This window comes from Diabrotica virgifera, chromosome 2, assembly GCF_917563875.1.
Source record: "Diabrotica virgifera virgifera chromosome 2, PGI_DIABVI_V3a".
NCBI lineage: Eukaryota > Metazoa > Arthropoda > Insecta > Coleoptera > Chrysomelidae > Diabrotica > Diabrotica virgifera.
This window is the reverse complement of record NC_065444.1, coordinates 68817299-68838336: the sequence shown is the minus strand read 5'-3', so window position 1 is coordinate 68838336 and position 21038 is coordinate 68817299. Positions and strand designations below refer to the sequence as shown.

The 21038-nt window shown below is 31.5% G+C and overlaps 1 protein-coding gene across 1 annotated transcript in view; it reads left to right on the top strand.

Moving 5' to 3' along the window:
* Positions 1–7728, top strand: part of LOC126880065 (integrator complex subunit 1) — a 63556-nt gene extending 55828 nt beyond the window's left edge. Inside the window, exon 15 of the mRNA XM_050643722.1 lies at positions 7106–7728. Coding sequence (XP_050499679.1) covers positions 7106–7664 — 559 coding nt within the window. The 3' untranslated portion in view covers positions 7665–7728. The remainder of the gene's footprint in view (positions 1–7105) is intronic.
* The last annotated feature ends 13310 nt before the right edge of the window (positions 7729–21038 follow it).

Here is a 21038-nt window from a genome sequence, read left to right as displayed (position 1 = left end):
CTTCGATTTCTTCTTCTTCCTCTTCCTCTTGCTGGATGTTCAAAAATTGTTCAAATGTGACTGAGTCATTGGTCTCTTCATTAAAATCACAGGAGTCTTCCTCTGTTGTACTAAACTGGACATTTGAGCAAGACTGACCTTGGCAGTTGGTATACGCTAGAGAACACAGCAACCCGTCTTTTTTACATCCACATTTGGTACTACAACCTTTTTTGCAATTACAAAAAAAAATAGTGTTAAGGAGTTTTTCTGGATCAGGTGGGAGCAAGGTTTTAATCGGTTCCAGAGTATTATCTATTAATTTCCAACCCCAGTCTTCTGGATTCAGTTCATTGCCTAGCCATGTTTGAACTTGATAATATACTCGATACAAATGTTGAAAAGCAGATGCTGATGTTGGAGGAAGACATGATAGTTGTACTTGTTTCTTGTTTCGCGTATTTTTTACAAAAGTTAAGTATCGGTATTTGTCAAGAAAACTAATTTTTTTGGAGCTCCATAAACCGCAAGAAGAAAGCAAATTCCTTCCGTAATTATTGTTTGCGGTGTGGAATCAAGTTCTGTAAAAACTTTACAGCAGTCAGTCAAATCTTTTTTTTTTTCGAATAATTTAAGTACTGACGTTTTGCCCCTTCTGTACATTGCTGAAGTAGTGTCGCAGCCGGTTATCGCATGTAAAAACAAAATGTACTTTTGGCATTTGGGATAAGCCGATAAACTTTTCGAAGAATATATCTCTGTTCGCTGTTGAGTCCTTCCAGGTTTCAGAAAATAAATAACTTTATCTACTGGAGTCCTTGCAGTAAGCAGTACTAACAAATCAACGTCTTCACCAACTACAATTGTTGTGTTTGTTGCCTTAAATTTTTCAATTGCTGTCTCAATTACAAGGACATCTGCGTCATTTTTTATCTTGTTTCACTTCAATATTCGCAGCTGTTAATTTGTCAGTTAACATGGAAATGAAACGAGATTTATTATTAATGTTAGCGAAAAATTGTTGTTGATTCGCTGGAACTGTTATATTTTCATCAAAGATAATCTCGGAACCCGATAATGTTTTTGTAGTTCGACGACGTTATTCTGCAGCTTTAATATTCTTTGTCGAGTCACTGTAGCCGTCAAATATCACTGTCACTGTAACCCCGTAATGTCTGCTAAATGGTTGACGCTTGTAATAAGTACTTATATTCACTTGCACTGAACCTTTAGCACTAAAAGAAACAGATAATATGAACAAGACCTACGGACAATACTGTAGCCATTGTTTATAACAGACAATCTGTTCTTTTTTAAACAATGGTATAGCCAAATGTTTTTTAAGGCCGCGTGGACGTGGATAGAGGAAATTCAGTTTGGGACTGATTATCTTTTGAAGAAATATTTTCAGGATAGTATATTATATTATATAAAAGAGACACAAATAGGCATTTATACTTATCTTAAGTGCCACATTATGTATATACGTCGCTTATATGTGCATAATATAATGTAGAAAGTAACTTTTAAAATCGCGATATCTCCGGAATGGTAACTCTTAGGAAAAAAAAATTTAAGGACTATTTTTGTAGAGAATGTCAAGATCTACAACTTTGGTTAGATGTTTTTTTTTGATAAAACTTACCGTTTTCGAGAAAAATCCAAAAAATCACAAATTTTGACTTTTGACCCCGAATAACTTTTGTTGCACACATGGGTTCGATGGGGACTTTTAAAACTTTATTTGTTATGGTAAACTCTAGCTCTCCACCAAAATTTGGCTCTCCGGCAATTTTTGTTATTTGCCAACTATTTTGATGTCTAAGTTGACCGGATTATAAATTATGAAATTTTGACACTATTCACATTCATGAAATTTTGACACTATTGTATTTTAAAAGTCATAGGTTAATTAAGATATATCGTCGATTTTTTGTCTCTTCTGCATTATTCCGTTAGTTTTTAGATTTTTAGTCCGTATTTATATAAAAAAAAAACAGTTGTTTAGCGACGTATTAGTATACATAATATAATATTTATGGATTACCGTCAAAGGCCGACATGAGCAACCAAAAAGAAGATGAATCGGGTGATTTTTCTAGGGAAATTATTGGATGTGAATCTGCCTTTTGAGTCTAGTCCTCCTGGTTTAAAAAAAGTATAGTGTTAATTTTTAAATTAACAGTATCTCACAAGTAAGCGTTATTTCTCGTTTGATATTTTAAAATGAAATATGAATGTCTGAAGCCTGATTCGACCTTCTTCTTCTTCGTTTAATTTCTTGGCCCCCACCTCTTAGGCACTTGATCAGTTCTCGTATTTGAGCTATAGGTTTCAGAGGGTCTGGATTTCAGAATGTCTGGATGTTCTTTTCAGAGGGTCTGGATTTTTATATATTCTCTTCATTAAATTCATTGTACCTACCTATTATTCGGTTAAATATTATGATTGTCAAAAAACTATTTTATATTTTAATTTGAAAAGAAATTGATTGAGTTTTTTTAAGGTTTGATCATTAATATTATGTAGAAGATTTTGTGTTGCATTGGGGGTTGGACTTCCTATGTTAACAAGTTCTTGATACAGATCAATTTGATCTGTTTTGTTAATGGGCACTAAGTAACATATGAGATATACTTACTACACTGCGGTGCAAAAAAATCGATCCACTAAAAATTTGGTCATTTTTGAAGTTTCGAATTTCCTAAACCTGTGTTGGATTTAACTGATTTTTTTACCACGTTATAGCATGATTCATTGACAATATCGCTGTAATAATGTTGTTGCTAGACAGTCAAACTGTCACTGTATACCGGGTGTACGAATCAAACTGTGTTTTTTTCTCAAAGTTCGCATCACCCTGTGGACTATTCTAGCATTTATAAAATACTGAAATTAAAATCCAACTATAGCCTGAGGTTTCTTAAAATTTTTTCTTTAGATTCATTCGCTTATGTTGGATAATAAAAAAGTTAGCTACTTTAACAACTGGCCATGTTCGTCATCAGTACAGGGTGTTTTTAAATAGGTGCGACAAACTTTAAGGGGTAATTTTACATGAGAAAATAATGACAATTTGCTTTATAATCATATGTCCGCAAACGCTTCGTTTCCGAGATACGGGATGTTCAATTTTTTTACAAACTGACGATTTATTTATTGCTTTAAAACCAGTTGAGATATGCAAATCAAATTTTGTGGGTTTTAAGGCGTAGTTATTGCACATCTTTTAACATACAATTAAGAATTTAATATTCACCATTGGCGCGCAAACGGGTATTATGACCGATAATATTACCCGTTCGCACGCCAATGGTGAATATACAATTTTTAATTGTATGTTAAAAAATGTGCAATAACTACGTCGTAAAACCCACCAAATTTCATTTGCATATCTTAATTGGTTTTAAAGCAATAAATAAATCGTGAGTTTGTAAAAAAAAATTGAACATCCCGTATCTCGGAAACGAAGCGTTTGCGGACATATGATTATAAAGCAAATTGTCATTATTTTCTCATGTAAAATTACCCCTTAAAGTTTGTCGCACTTATTTAGAAAACCCCTATACTGATGACGAACATGGCCAGTTGTTAAAGTACCTAACTTTTTTATTATCCAACATAAGCGAATGAATCGAAAGACAAAATGTTAAGAAAACCTGAGGCCATAGTTGGGTTTTAATTTCAGTATTTTATAAATGATAGAATAATCCACAGGGTGATGCGAACTTTGAGAAAAAAGCACAGTTTGATTCGTACACCCGGTAGACAATGACAGTTTGACTGTCTAGCAACAATATTATTACAGCGATATTGTCAATGAATAAGGCTATAACGTGGTAAAAAAATCGCTTAAATCGGACAACAGGTTTAGGAAATTCGAAACATCAAAAATTACCAAATTTTTAGTGGATCGATTTTTTTGCACCGCAGTGTATTTGTCCACATTCACAAAAAGGAGTATCTCTACATTTGATTTTAACACATTGCGTGCCACGCCTTAATCGGGATACTACTCTTAGGGGCCACTGATATCCACGGCCATGAAAGTTAGTCATACGTGTATATCAAAAATGAGCAACGTGACACGCAATGTGTTAAACAAATGGTCTGGTGTGAGGTAGTGACCTGTTCGAATCTTAATAGTTGATGTCAACTGTCTTCGATCCACAAATGTGAATTTGTCGAACCAAGAGCACAGTTAACTGCTAAAGAATCAGTAATTCTCTCTCGAATTTGACGGATCCAATTTTTTGCAATCCTCTCTTAAGACAATATTTTAAATGCCCGACGATAATGACCAATCACGGCAAACGTAGTGCCGCGTCCGCATTGGTAAATTTTTCGTGCGTAACAGCTGTTCGTCGCAAATAGTTGCGTGCTCGAAGTAAATTGTTTTATTGCACACAACGCACACGCTCCATCGATTATCGCTTTCGAGCGAAGATCAAATGATTTGAGTACCGCGTCCTCACTGGTAAAAATGTGCGACGCAAATTCTTGCGACGAACTATTAGTTCAATACGCACGAAAAATTTACCAATGTGGACGCAAAGGATTTTCGCGGAGTGACCTTACTGATCTTTTAGTATTATACTGTGCCAAAGGTTAATAGAGAATTCACTTTGGCATTATTGGTACTATTTCTCTTTTGTTTTGAACTGTTTCGTCCGTTCAACTTTAAATTCTTTTATAATTTTTTGTTTAATAAAAGGTAAAAAGTCAAGTTTATCTATTTTGATGTCTGTAGGAACATTTAAATAAAGTCTTGCCTATATTCGCCAATTTATCAGCCTCTGTATTTCCCTTTACTAGATTCTTATTCTGTGTTTGAATAAAAATCTTAATATCTGGAAAGAGAAGGACAAGAATTTATGAAATGTTATGATTCGCCTTGCAGCTTTTTGCAGAACTGAAACATGAATGGGAAATATAATTTGACACGATGTTGATATGTCATATAAAGATGTGACGTGTTACACAATTTGGAGAACAACTCCACGTTGCTCAGAATCAGAAGAGATATGGGATGGTTCTTAACGGGATGTTATTAATATTGCTCGTATTAGCTTAGAAATAAAAAAATAGAAAAATCAAAATAAGAATATCAAATAATAAAAGGAAATAAAATATTGGGCGCCACTGGTTACCTTATGGGAACCAAAATTATGCAACAAATAGAAATATTAAAAGAAAAGGTAGCTAACTCAAAAATTAAACAAAAAAACATAGTCAATACAAAATATACAATATAATATGAAAGCAAATATGGCGCAACTTACCTTATCTATGTCTTTACTAAGCTAAATCTTTGTTGTACTTACGAAACAAGAGAGAAGGAAAAGACAAATAATAAAATTGTATTTTGCAAATCAAACATTATTTTTATTGAAACAAAATAAAATTAAATCTGTGATCTCTTACGGTGTTACAAATAGAGATCGTGATTACCAAAAAGAAAATGAAAAGTTTTACATAGAAAAATAATACCTTGTACATCATAGTCCTGTATCTTCTTGGTTGGTTTTAAGTCCAAGGCACAATTCACTCCACTAAATGTCACTTTACGTATGAATAGATACAACAACAGTACAATACATCAGGTTACTCCCATAGTTTATAGAAAAATTCAGCATTGAATTTATTTCTCAAAACTAATTGGCACTACTCGAATAAAAATATTAAAAAAAGAATTGTTTTCTAGTTTATTAAACCGGATCAAAAAAATACTAAAATTAAAGCAACTCCGTGCTTTAATTGTGGTGTTAAAACAAGTAACACAAAAGAAAACTCCCAACTCCTGCTTGCATGTAAGAAAAATTTATTATACCGATATTGGTATAAGATATCGCGTTCGCCTAAAAACAGCGGAACGCGGTGGCCTGTGGCTTGTTTAGACTATACTGGAACAAACACTTTAACTCCAACACAAAGACTTCTGCAATAAAATTGCACAATAACTTCACTATCTCAAAGAAACTGAAACTTCCACCTTTCAGGTACTGCAATCCTGCAGACCTTCCGAGGCTAGCTCAACTTGACTTCTTCACGGCTCAAACGTAACTTACTGTCCTCGTCCCAATTCAAGACAAGATTACTAAACCAAACGCCTCTTTCAAAAATCAGAGTTTAGCGTCACCTTGGGTTGAACTTTTCCCATCAAATTAGCTTACTCAGAAAAAGGACACCTGTGACTTGTTGACAAACTCAGGGCTCTTATCGCTGAACTACTTATCTCTAAGATAAACAAAATTCAGACTCATCTCGAAAAATCATTAAATCTCCCTGATTATTTCATTCATAGGAGATTCTGACCAATAGAAAGCTACAGAAATCTGAATTAAATCGATAATTTTTGATAATCTCCCGTCGTTAAGTATATTACGTCAGATGCCCTTCGTTGCTACGAAAAAATACATTCAGTGACATTAATGACAATTAATGTTTTAAAAATAATAAAAGTGATGACTTTCAATCGTCAAATATTTATAAAAACTGTGTGTTTCATGGTACTTACATAAATAAATTACAATAAAATTTTGGTTTTGAACAGTTTTATTCATGAAATAATCGCAACAAATTGCACTCGACCTCTGAAATTAATATAGAATTTCAGAGCTCTTGTGCAATTACTACTGATAACTAGCCGAAGATAAACAAATGCTCTACTTGATACTTGAACGGCAAACGAAAAATATATCATATCATATTCTGGTCGCCAGAAACACATCAGAGAAGAATTTATGACCCCAATTCTTTTGATAAAAAATCCAACAATCAATTTCACGAGGGAATAACGGCTAACAAAACATGACACTTCTAAAACCTACGTTCTTCGGAATGAGAATTTAAAAATATTCATGTGAATCGAGAATGAATTACGTAATACCATAGATTTGCGAGAACCGATGATTCTCTGAAACACAAACTTGGTTTTGACGAATTTAAAATACAGGTCCTAGCGAAAGTGTCAATGATTAGAAAATACTAGCTACCTTCGCACCGTTACAGAACATAATTAAAAACAGTTATGTTATTAGTGTTTTATTAAAAAAATATTTAAGAGTTTAAGAACACATTTTGCTAACCTGCTCAAATCATATAATCTGTACTTAATTATTTTCAGTGACATTCAGTACAGTCAACCAGGAGTCCGTCCACTACTATCCAGTGTATCGTTACCCATAACCGACCAGTTGGGTCCCACAGAAGTTCTAGTAGGAACAGTCACTCCCCCCGTACCAGAATCACATCCACCACAATGGGCTCAACTTAAATCGGCTCTTCAAGCGTCAGATAACCTATCTGCCTTACAAGAACTGGACCACATTACAAGCAAGAGACCTCAGTGGCTCGAAGAAGTCTCCCAATACCTCTGTAACTCCGTCTCTTCCCCAAATAGCTCCGCGAGGTCATTGTCGTTGTTGTTGATGATCCGATGGTTGAAATATAACCCCAAAGCTTCTAGTGCGGCTTTGCCGGCCGTATTGGCTTGCATTGATAGTAAAAATGGAGATGTAGTGGAGAGTGTGTTGGAAAGACTGCCTGAATTAGTAGCTGTGATGCAAGAATACGCTAAAATTATTTTGACGAGGGTTTTCCAATTGGGTGTAAAATCTGCTGTAAATACGACCAGTAGTATTACGAAGAGTATTCATTTATTAGGTTTACAGTATGGTTGTTAATGTAAATAAGTTTTTAATGATATGATGTAATAATTAATGTAAGACAAATAAAAAAAAAGGTAAAGTTGTGTAGAATTCCTTCCCTTTTGTCTTCACTGCAGCATCCATCTGGCTTGCATATTGTAGAAGCCTTGGAGGTGTCACCAGGGAAATGGACCAATAAGTTTTCAATTTAAAAATCTCTTAGTAATACATATTTTTAATATTTTTCAATATTATTAATGTTGCTATTAGGATTGAAAACTTTACCTTTCAATTGCCAGATGACGCTAGTCACCTAATCCGTACACGTCAGTTGCAATGTTTGGATAAGCTTTCATTTCATGGTTGGGGCAGCAACTTCGAGTATGGGGCAGCAGGCCTACGCCTCTCCGAAGATGACTCCAATAAGATTCGAAAATCTTAGCGTTAATATTTTTATTTGTAAAATGTATACACTATGTGTTCTTGATAAACATTAAGTATAATATATTTATAATATTTATTAACATAGCATGTACATTAGCTGTAATGAGTAGGTAAAATAAGAAGTAAAAAATTGTAATATTATTATAATAACCATGTTTCACTAATTGGCAATATCTTTAATACATTTACTTTTGATTGAGACTGGCTGAATGACTATAGTCCAAGCCAAAAAAAAAACAAACTGTCACAGTGGCAGTTGCCACACTCGTCCGATACGTCTAAAGGTGGGAAACAATAAGTAAAATGTAAATGTATAGGATTTTATCGCTAAATCTCCCATTTCCACTAGTTTAATTTCTTTTTATTTCACAACTTAATGTGTTTTCCATCTTTTGCGTTATTCAGCCGGTTATTAGCGCGCTCATAACTGTATAATAAAAATGCTTCAAATGTAAAAAATTATAAGTTCTAGAATTCTCTCCTGTATCCTAACTCTGGCTTTTAAGTTAATGTAATTCTGGTTAAAAGTTTTTCAGGTATATCAAACACAAGCATTGACTAGTAATGTTACATTTTAATGCTTTCTCGAGTGAATCCGCCCTTGTATTTTACAATTATGCCCATGTAAACCTGTGGCCTTTCGTAGAGAATATTTGCTAGTATTTTATAAGCAGATGTTACACTTGCTCACAAAATTATACCTCTGTAGTTGTCACACTGATGATGGTTGCCTTCTTTGTGTAACGGTCATATCACGCCTTGAGATTATTCCCAGAGCATGATCTCATTTTGCCACACAAGAAGTGAACATTTATGCAGTGTGTAGCAGGGCATCACCACCGTTTTTGTAGAGCTTACTGCAAATTTGATCAGTTCCTGGGCCTGTATTATTTTTTAGGCTTTTTACTGACTTGGGCATCCTCTTCAATGCGGTCTTTCGTTTGGGTTGAATAGATTCCAATAATTTCGATCTGCTAGGGTGATATCTGCTTCTTCGATATGATGGCCATTAAGTTTTGCGTCAAAAAATTCAACCCATCTGTTCAATATTGAGACTGTATCGTTTAGAATATTTCCCTGTCCATCATTACAGTTTCTTATGCTTGGCTTAAATTCTGCTAATTTGATTTAAATTTTTGAAAACCTTTCGAGTTTATAGGCTATTGATTATGTACTATAGAAAGGAACTACAACGTTAACGGGGTTTTATTATTTCATATGGTCAATGAATCTTTATATATGAAAAAACCGCGAAGTGCTACCATTTAAAGGGGTGCGTTTTTGAGAAATTGGTGAATTAGTCCCTGGGCACAGGTTACATTAGGGTGAGTTCTATGCACTTTTGGTACAAACACGTCTACACAAAAATTGTTCCTGATTAAATTTCCTATCTAAATATAACTTTTTAAAGTCAAAGATACTTTTTTTACAAAAAATATATTCAAAAGAAAAAGCACAAAGAAACCCAAAAGAAAGAAATTTTGTTTTTTGTCCTATAACTTTTGTCCACGGGGATATAGGTATAGACATTGCTTCACAGAAAAAAAACTTACATATTTTCTCTTTAAAATAATGTTTAGTAGAGGTCATTAGGATTTACAGTTTTCGATATATGATTTTTCAAAGTTCGCCACTCACAGCAATTTTGGGTAATTTTCCTTGTTATTTCGCAAATATTGTTCTGTAACTTTTTTCTACGTAACTTTAGGCATATGCAATGGTACATGTAAGAGGAAAAGAAATCAATTACCTTTCAAATGTTCTACACTGTATAATGTGGTACGACTTCTTTTAAAGAGGTTATCTTTTTCAAGATTTACTTTTAACGAGTTTTTATATTTTTTACGATTATTTTTTAAATTTTCCATTATAACTTTTTTTTCTACATTTAGGTATATATTATATAATGAAAAAGAAAGTTTATTCTGTTTAGTTTAAAATGGTGTATTATAAAAAGTTCTAGGATTATTTTTGAATAAGATATGCTTTTTCAAAATGTAATAAGTACTTGCAACGGTTTTTGATTTTAGGATTATTTTTTAAATTGCTCATTATAACTTTTTTATGCGATTGTGTGTTATGATTGAATCTTATTTTTTATAGATAATACTTTGGATCCACTTGACTCGGCCGGGCAAACTTCAAAATATGGATTAATTCCAATATTTACTGTCAAAGTTCCTGCACCTTCCTACTTTGCTTGAAAAAATAGCATGTAAATGTACCAAAGGATGTACAAGAAACTGCGGTTGTAGAAAGATAGGAATTAGTTGTTCAATATTCTGCAAAGGGTGCATGTGCATGGGTACTAATTGTGGGAACTCTAAGATAACTGAGGTGTCAGAGGAAGATATTGAAGTTAATGCTAACGAAGAGATGGACTTTGATTTTGAAAAATTTTTAAATGTCAACGTTTAAATAATTTTAACTAAAGTGATGTTTTCTAAGACTAATGTTTATGTAATTTTTGTAAAAGAAATAATTTTAAATAATACAGGTAAAAAAATATCAAAGAATCACTCGGTTTTGATTATATAGATGATACTCCATTTTAAAGAATAGAAAGTAAGCCCTCTTTATTGATCAATATATAGTATATTCATGTACAAGAAAAAAAAAGTTATAATGAGAAATTTAAAAATAATCCTAAAATCAAAAATCGTTGCAAGTACTTATTACATTTTGAAAAATAATATCGTATTCAAAAATAATCCTAGAATTTTTTGTAATACACTATTTTAAAGTAAACAAAATAAGCTTTTTTTAATATATAATATAATATATACCTAAATGTAGAAGAAAAAAAGTTATAATGAGAAATTTCAAAAATAATGGTAAAAAATGTAAAAAATAATGTTTTTTTATATTACGTATTATATGATATATAATATAATATTATATTATATATACTATATATAATATAATATTATATAACAATATTATTTTATTTTTATATTATATTATAAAAAATCGTTAAACGTATAAAACCTTGAAAAACCATAATCTCTTTAAAAAAAAATACAGAACAATATTTGCGAAATAACAAGGAGAATTGCCCAAAATTGTTGTAAGTGGCGAACTTTGAAAAATTATATTTCGAAAACTATAAATCCTAATTATCTTTACTAGACAACATTTTAAAGAAGAAATATGTAGGATTTTTTTTGTAAAGCAATATCTATACCTGTATCCTCGTGGACAAAAGTTATTGGACAAAAAACAAAATGTATTTCTTTTGGGTTTCCTTGTGCTTTTTCTTTTGAATATAGTTTTGTAAAAAAAAGTATCATTGACTTTAAAAAGTGATATTTAGATAGGAAATTTAACCAGGAACAATTTTTATGTAGATATGTTTGTACCAAAATCCCATAGAACTCACCCTAATGTAACCTGTGCCCAGGGACTAATTCACCCATTTCTCAAAAACGCACCCCTTTAAATGGTAGCACTCCGCGGTTTTTCCATATATAGATGTCCATTGACCATATGAAATAATAAAACCCCGTTAACGTTGTAGTTCCTTTTAGCTATCTTATTTTGAATATAATCAACAGCCTATTAGCTCTTCTATGCTTTCTAACTATTTTTCCTCAAATTACTTTTTTTTTCTCTTCTTAGAATTCTGTATTTCTCCTTTGCTCTTCTTGTGCATCCTGCATGATTTGTCTTTAGTTATGCTCTATTTTTGTTATTTGTCGCTTCTTCGCACTCCTTGTCAAAAATGCTATGATGCATGTGTAACTTCATTATTCATTAAATGATCGGGATCTTTGGTGTTTATCTTATGAATATAACAATAAGTTTTACATTACCAACTCCTTAGGTACACAGTAATTATGTCAATAGACCAAATACCATAGACCATCAAAAGACCAGAGTGTTGAGTGTACAGAAATGTCTGAGAAAAACTAAAGGAAAAATGCGATAAGTTTATTAATAAAATAGAGAATCTGTAACAAAATTAATTTATAAATACAGTATTTTACATTTATTAATAGTCTACAGGGTGTAACAAAAATACAGGTCATAATTTAATCACATTCTGGGACCAAGATTAGTTTGATTGAACCTAACTTACCTTGTACAAATGTGCATATAAAAAAGTTACAACCCTTTGAAGTTACAAAATGAAAATCGATTTTTTCCAATATATCAAAATTAGATATATCTATTAGATATTTTTTATTGAAAATGGACATGTGGTATTCTTATGGCAGTAGCATCTTAAGAAAAAATTAGAGTGAAATTTGGACACTCCATAAAAATTTTATGGGGATTTTGTTCCTTTAAACGCCCCCCCCCCCCAAACTTTTGTGTACGTTCCAATTAAATTATTGAAGTTATACTTCTTTATGCGCGATATGAGGGTGAATTTTTATATGTTAAACTTACGATCCATGCGCATTATAACTTTGTTCTGATTGGATGTTCAAATGACATGTCAAAAATTATCCAATATGGCAGTTGTAGCGCAGCTGTGGTTTGGACGGTTGACGGTTTGGTTATGTATGGTTGTTGCGTTTTAAAATTTGTGGGAAGAGAAACAACAAAGGTTAGTTAATAGTTATACTGCCTTTTTAAATAGTTTTCATATTATATTTTTGAAGTTATACTTCAAAATGTTTTAATTTATGTATGTATCAGTCCAGAAAAGGTGTGGAAAGAATATATTAGTGTTTTTAAATATATTTTTCTACAAACGAGTTAAAAATGCAATTTTTAGGACTCCATAGGAGCGTTAAAAATGCTACTTTAAGGCACTGCAGTTAAAAGTGAATTGTCAAATTGTGAAACGTCAAAATATTTATATTTCATTTATTAACATTAATATTAATAATACAACTTGCGCAATTTGAAAAAGGTGGTTTAAAAGGTTTTTTATTTGTCTTCCTTGGGCGTAAAATAATAAAACATCTATTTTTATATTTCACTTGTCACCGTGATGTAAAATTATGTATATCTGAAAGGTAAGTAGCATGCGGCTTGATGACCTTGTTGGTAGAGCATTGGACCAGAGATCAAAAAATCGCGAAATTGCGGGTTCAAATCCCGGACGATTCATATTTTTTTCTTTTTTTTTTTTTTTAATATTTGGCATTGTTAAGTTTTGGTTCATTTTTGGTAATTATTGTTAATTTTTTGTATTGTAACTGTTAAGTAGGTATATTTATTTCGTTGAAATTATATTATAATAGAAGTATAACTTCTTACGTGCGTACAAAGTACACACGCATTCTTTTTTATTGTAGTACCATTAGTTAAACACACTGTTTTTAAAACTTTTTTGGCTCTTAGTACTTTTTCTAAACGTCAGGTTTTATCAAGATATTTTGAATATTTGTCAAATACACCACATATTTGTATATGGTTAAGTACGATTATGGAGACTTGGTAATAATGTGCAAATGTATGTATGATTTACATTTTTAGGTATATTTTGAACCATTTTAAAAAAGAAGCCACATCTCGATAAAATGTGCCTTCTCGAAAAAATACAAAGAGACAAAAAAGTTTTCAAAACACTGTGTTTAACTAATGGCACTGCAGTAATATTTTAATTGGAACGTACACAAACATTTGGGGGGTTTAAAAGAACAAAACCCCCATAAAATTTTTATGTAAACATATTAAAAAATAAGCCTCAACTCGATTTAAAAACTGCCTTATCGAAAAAATACTAAGAGGCAAAAAAGTTTTAAGAATATTGAATTTAACTAATGGTATCACAATAATAATTTAATTGAGACGTACACAAAAATTTGGGGGGTTTAAGGGAACAAAACCTCCATAAAATTTTTATGGGGTGCACAAATTTCACTATAATTTTTCTTTAAGATGTTCCTGCTATAAGAATGCCACATGTCTATTTTCAATAAAAAATCTCTAATAGTTTTCGATACATTCGAAAAAATCGATTTTCATTTTATAACTTCAAAGGGCTGTAACTTTTTGATGAGCATATTTGTACTAAGATAAGTTAGGTTCATTCGCACTATTTTTGGTCCCAGAATATGTGATTTAATTTATGACCTGGATTTTTGTTACACCCTGTATAACACAGTTTTCATAAACAGTTTAGTTGACGGTATGTTGGCAAAAATAAAAAAAAAACAAAAGTACAAAATATAAATTTAAGGCTATGGGTACATAATTCGCAAATATTTTACGTGTATCCCTACTTTTTCTGTCTTTACACGGCAAATTACGTGTAGTAAAATTCACACTGGTATGGATATATAAACATTACCAGAATGTCATTCTACTTGAAAATGTCATCATTAATTTAAAGAGATGGGTTTTGAATGTTCTTGGATAACTGTTATTTTTATAATTGCAAATTATTAATTCAGTTAATAAATGTGATAATTTTTTCACTAACTATGTATTCAGTGATTGTAATAATTTATTTGTACAACAAAGACTAATACTCAATCGAGAAAAGAGGAAAAGTGTTAAAGTGATTTTTTAATAATATATTGTTATGGAACGCTTACAAATTTGAACATCTTTAACAACAAAATACTTGGATCACAGAATATATTATCCTGATGTATTCTCTGCTTGGATCTTCCACAAATAATACACAATAAATAACTTTTTATTAAGTTCACTTCTTAAATCAATTATTTATCAAATACACTATATATCAATAATATTTAATCAATAACTCAACATATTCCCGATGCAATGTCAAATATTTAAAATTGTCACTGATTGTCAGTGTCTGACTGACAATATATGCTGACAATATTATATTCCGCTGAGTGCGTTGTAAGACAAAGATAGATTTGGAAAATATTACCACAACATTGTGTACATTTTTTTCGAATCCTGAAAAAACCAATAAATATTTTTGAAAATTTTAAACGCAGAATGAAAGACTAAATTATTACCGAGGGCCGAAAGTCCCTTAGAATAAATAAAAAGTTTATTTTGAATGATATATTTGAAATTAAAAATCGCACTAAATTTTCTCTTAGTTTTTCACCCCTGTAACTTATTAAAATAAACATTATAGAAGTTCTCAGGGACTTTCGGCCCTCGCTAATAACGTAATCTTTCATTCTGCGTTTAAATTTTTTAAAAATACTTATTAGTTTTCTCAGGATTCGAAAAAAATGAATCCCCATTTGAATAGCATTGCAGCCGAAAATACGTACCGATCCTCTTAAGGGATAAAATATGATGTTAATGTGATGTTAAAAAACACTGTGATAAATTATTTCTTATTTTTCTTTCTTAAGAATTTTATGGCTTCCTTTAGAAGCCTTACTGTGTCTTGATATTCCTCTTCAACTTCTTGACAATCTTGCCAATCATCATCATCATCATCATCATCTGTCATTTCAAAATCATCACTACTTTCATCATTAGTGAATGAATCTTGCGAATCATAGTCATCTTCAAAATAATTATCAGTTTCTTCATCTTCAGATTTATCATCACTTTCTTCATTTTCAGATGTATCATTCTTTGTAGTTGCAGGTACTGGTTTACGTGTTGGTGCATCATTAATTAATGGAACTTGCAAGTCATAGTCATCTTCAGAATCGTCATCACTTTCTTAATCTTCAGAATCATTATCACTTTCTTCATCATCTTCTTCATCACAACCATCATTAATGAACGAATCTTGCGAGTCATAGTCATCTTCAAAATAATTATCAATTTTTTCATCTTCAGATTGATCATCACTTTCTTTATCTTCAGATGTATCGTTCTTTGTAGTTGCAGGTACTGATTTAGGTGTTGGTGCATCTTTAATTATTGGATCTTGCAAGTCATAGTCATCTTCAGAATCATTATCACTGTCTTTATCTTCAGAATCATTATCACTTTCTTCATCTTCAGAATCATTATCACTTTCTTCATCTTCAGAATCATTATCACTTTCTTCATCTTCAGATTTATAATTTTTTATAGTTGCAGGTTCTAGTTTAGGTGCTGATGGTTTAGTGTGTTTATACTGTTTTCTGTGAATAGCATTTGTTCTGTAACAACCAGTGCCATAAGGACATTCAGGTACCTCGTTATCTTCATAATCTGAATCACCAGGGTGGCTAAACGCCTGTTTATGAGCTGCATTTTTTCTGTAACACTTTTAACCATACCAACAAGGCTCTCGTTTTGTTTTACTAGTTGATTGATCATGTGTACTACAGTCAACAGTATCAGTTTTTGTTTCTTGTTTACTTTCATCATTTTGTGTTATTTCATCATTTAATGGATTTCCTTCATTATCATCATTTATATTATCTTCTGTATCACCTTCAGATGTCATTGTATCTTCTGGATTGTTTGTATCTGCTGATTTTTCTACATTGTCTTGAGCAGTATTTTTTGGATCGTCTTCATTCGGGCTATCATCCTCCTTTGACAGTGAAGTAGCAAAGTCTATGCTACCCTGATGATCTGATACACATCTTTTATTTTCTTGGTTATCAATATTGTCACTAGCTGCCAATTCTTTACTTTCTTCTTTAATATTTTCTATAACATTATTAAGTCTTGCTTTCTTTTGGTTATAAATTTCATTCTCGTCATGGATTCTTTTATTGCTATTTGAAGCTATATTTTGTTCTGTGTCTGTATACTTTTGTTCTGTCGATTCTTCTACTTTGATTAATATATTTTCTCTGCCCGTTTCAGTAATCATTGTATCTTTTGGATTGTTTGTAGGTGGCGATTTTTCTACATTGTCTTCAGCAGTATTTTTTGGATCGTCTTCATTCGGGCTATCATCCTCCTTTGACAGTGAAGTAGCAAAGTCTATGCTACCCTGATGATCTGATACACATCTTTTATTTTCTTGGTTATCAATATTGTCACTAGCTGCCAATTTTTTACTTTCTTCTTTAATCTTTTCTATAACATTATTAAGTCTTGTTTTCTTTTGGTTATAAATTTCATTCTCGTCACGGATTCTTTCATTGCTATTTGAAGCTAGATTAATTTCATCCTGTTCCACTCTCGTCTTAAACCAATATGCATCTGCCAAAAAAGCAAATTGGTCTCCATCATTTATGGTAACTGAGGTATCCTTCTTTACTAACCTGATATATATTTCCACCATGAGGCTTGTAAAATAATGGATTAACTTGTGTACAACGTAATGTGAGAGAATTATTTTTAATAGTAATCAATGCATGATTTCGTGAAACTCTTCTATCTTTACAATTTAGTTTATTTCTTCCTATTGAGTGTTCAACCTTCAGGAAAAGCAAAAACGACGGACGCCTCTTCTCGATCATCTAGAGGGCGTATATTTTTAAAATAGACATAGTTTTATTTTGTTTTTAAGCAAAAAGAATTTTCTATGTAAAGTACAGCACATTAGAAACTACAAGATACTTATGTATAAATAAAATCAGTACTTACCCGATACGAAAATTAATCAAGTAATCACAAGATTCACAGATACCGATTAGATACTGAAGTAATCAACACGTCACTGAAAGTAATCATAATGAGTCATTCACTCATTCTCAAGCACTTAAGCACAGAATAAAAACCAATTGTTTCCTATTCTGTAAATGTTATTCTGTTAATAGTGCAGTCACTGAAGGTGGATATGAGCTATTACCTCCGATTTCGTTGAACCTCCATCGATTTGCATGAAAATTGGTGAGTGGTTAGAGGATATCTCAAGGAACAAAGGTGACATGGTGCCAACTTGCGCTTTAACCCTGGGGGTGGATGCCACTCCTCCTCGGGGATGAAAATTATTTTATTAAAAATGACCCCACAATTCGATAGAGGGACAAATTATAAGCAAAATTTGTTATATAAAGTTATTAAAATAAATCAAAACTTTTTTAGTTATTAAAGATCAAAGATTTTAATTTTTCGTGAGAAAAATGCATGTTTTTAACCGATTTTTCATAAATAACTCAAAAACTATAAGTTTTTACAAAAAAGGTATTATTATCAAAATTGAGGCTAATAAAAAATCAACTAAACTCCTTACTAGAAAAACCTTTCAATGTTAACTAAAAGTGAGTTATAGGTAATTGAATGTATATTTCTTTCGTCGAGTATCCAAATCTAAGTATTTAAGCTTAAATACCGGGAAAATTATGCATTTTATAACATAAACTTATTAAACATTTGTCAAAGTTCATAGAAATATCTATCAAATGAGCCCTCGAACAAGTTGATATTAAAATTTATGCACCAAAAATGTTTCAAAATGTTTTAAATCTTTTAAAAATTTTTCCAAAAAATGTTATTGTTTTTTGTAAATAACTCCGTTAATTTTTCAGATATCAGGTTCACCTAATAACTTATTAAAAATTGATTCCAAGAGCTATTAAAAACGACGAAATTAGTCTTTTAAACCTCTTACTTCTTTAAAAATAAAAGGTTAAATGGCCCTGGTTACATGGTTCTCGCAGCAAAATTGAAATTTTAAACGTTTCTATCTCGGTTATTTTTTACTCTACGGAAATAATAAAATGGGTAAAGTATTTGGAACAGAAAAAACTAAAATTTAGTTATATATTATTTTTTACGTATATTGAGTATTTTTGGAGTTATTATCAAAAGAAAATGAAAAGTACGATAATTTTAAAAATTCTGATTTTTTGAAATTATATCTTTTTTCAAAAATGTGCATTCTAAACCGGTCAAAATTGTTGAAATCATTAACTATGTTAACCCAAAGAAATTCTTCTGAGGATTGCTACAAATTTTAATTTTTGTGGAAATGGCGTAGTGTGTTTTGCAAGAATAAAAAACCGCTAAACGCCGTAAAAATGAGTGGCGCATTCAATATTCCAGCTACAAAAGATCTGATATGAATATTCCGTGCCGCGAAAATGTATTTTAATTTTGATGCAAAACAAAATTCTAGTTTTATTTTAAAAGATTTTTTCATAATATTTGCCCAATTTGAAGTAAAAGGCGTCACAAAAGAATAACTTTGATACAGTTTGAATTTTGAAACTCTTTTGTGGCGCGTTTACTTCAAATTTGGCAAATATTATGAAAAAATCTTTTAAAATAAAACTAGAATTTTGTTTTGCATCAAAATGAAAATACATTTTCGCGCCACGTAATATTCATATCAGATCTTTTGTAGCTGGAATATTGTATGCGCCACTCATTTTTACGGCGTTTAGCGGTTTTTTATTCTTGTATCAGGAGTTTTTCAAAGTTATTTATAAATTAAATGTATAAAGTTGAATGCAATGTTTCTCGATTACACGTTAAGCTTTATAAATGGTCGCCTTTGTCGCATTATCTTCCAAATGATCTAGTGTCTGTTACAGGAATTATTGAGCTTGAAAAACCGTTTTTCCCATCAGAAATAGATTTGATCATACTTATGTAGCCTATAACTTAAAAATTCGAATTTTCCCGGATATAAAGTACACACCGTTAGATTTGTCTAGAGTCCTTCTACAAACGCTCAGTTATTGGCGTAATTCGTAGGTTGAAATTTTGAGTAATTGTCGAAAAACCAAAATTTTCAAAGTTTAGTTTTTCGGCTATACTGAGCCGTGTGTATGTCTGATCCTAACAGCTTAGACACCATTTGAAAACTTAACTCAACGCTATTGATTTGGTGTATTTACTGTTCTCCTGTCTCTTCTTGAACCGAAGATATATACCGCCAAAAAAATATGCCGTTTTGTACCTACCAAGTCCTATAGCTGGCTTATGGCTAGTCAAAACTCACAAACTACACCGGTTCTGAATCGGCACTCACCCCCTCTTCAAACACAGAAAAAACAATTCAGATCAGTTTAACTTTTCCACACACATACATACATATCCACAAATATTTTCCCTTTTTTAAATAAAAATTGACTCATATTTCTGAGCTCGGTAACTTTTGAACGGTATAACCGACTTTCAAAATTAGACATGCGTTGGAAAGGTAATGATCACTTCTATTAGAAGCCGCAAAGTTCGGAGTTAAATTTTTGAAGTTTTTGGGAGTTTTGGGGACGAGAACGAAAAACAGACCCTAAATAGGAAGGGCCGTAAAATCCACACCCTTGGACCAAAATGGATGGTTGACATATGAATGGGTGAGTCTTTTTCTGAACTTTAAGATGGGGGTTGGCCCAATTTTTAATTCAGTCAGATTTAAAAAACCGAAATTTTTCACTTCTTCCTAAAAAAATCGAAAGCGTTCTCTTATTTTCATCATAACTTGCTTAATTTTGATGCTATTAACTTCTACTGGAGCTCATTTGATAGGTATTCCAACGTACTTTGACAAGTATTTAACAAGTATATTCTATAACATGCATCGTTTTCCCGTTATGTAAGCTTGAATACTTAGATTTGAGTACTCGTCGAAAAAAATATACATTCAATTACCCATAACTCACTTTGAAATAACATTAGTTTAGTTCTTTAAGTGGGGAGTGTATTAAATTTTTTATTATCTTTAATTTTGGTAATAACAGATTTTTTACAAAAGCTTAACAGCTTTTTTACAAGAGCTTATAGTTTTTGAGTAATACGTGAAAAACGGCTTTAAAACATGCATTTTTTTTAAGAAAAAATAAAATCTTTAATATTTAATAACTCAAAAAGTATTGGTTATGTTAATAACTTTATATAACAAATTTTGCTTAGAAGTTGCCCCTCTATCGATTTCTGGTATTATTTTTAATAAAAAAATTTCACCCCCGAGAAGGGGTGGCATCCACCCCCAGGGTAAAAGCGCAAGTTGGCATCATGTCACCTTTGTTCCTTGAAGTGTCTTATAACCACTCACCAATTTTCATGAAAATCGATGAAGGTTCAACGAAATCGGAGCTGAAAACTTTTAGTGACTCCACTATAAGTGTAAAACATTATAATAGATGATGGTTGGGTATGGTTATCTATTTTACTAGATCATTTTACACTTTTATTTAAATATTATGTTTTAAATATTTACATAAAATTCCCTTGACGTTGGCGATTTAAACATGGCGAAACTGTCTCTGTCTCGAGCTATTCTAAATA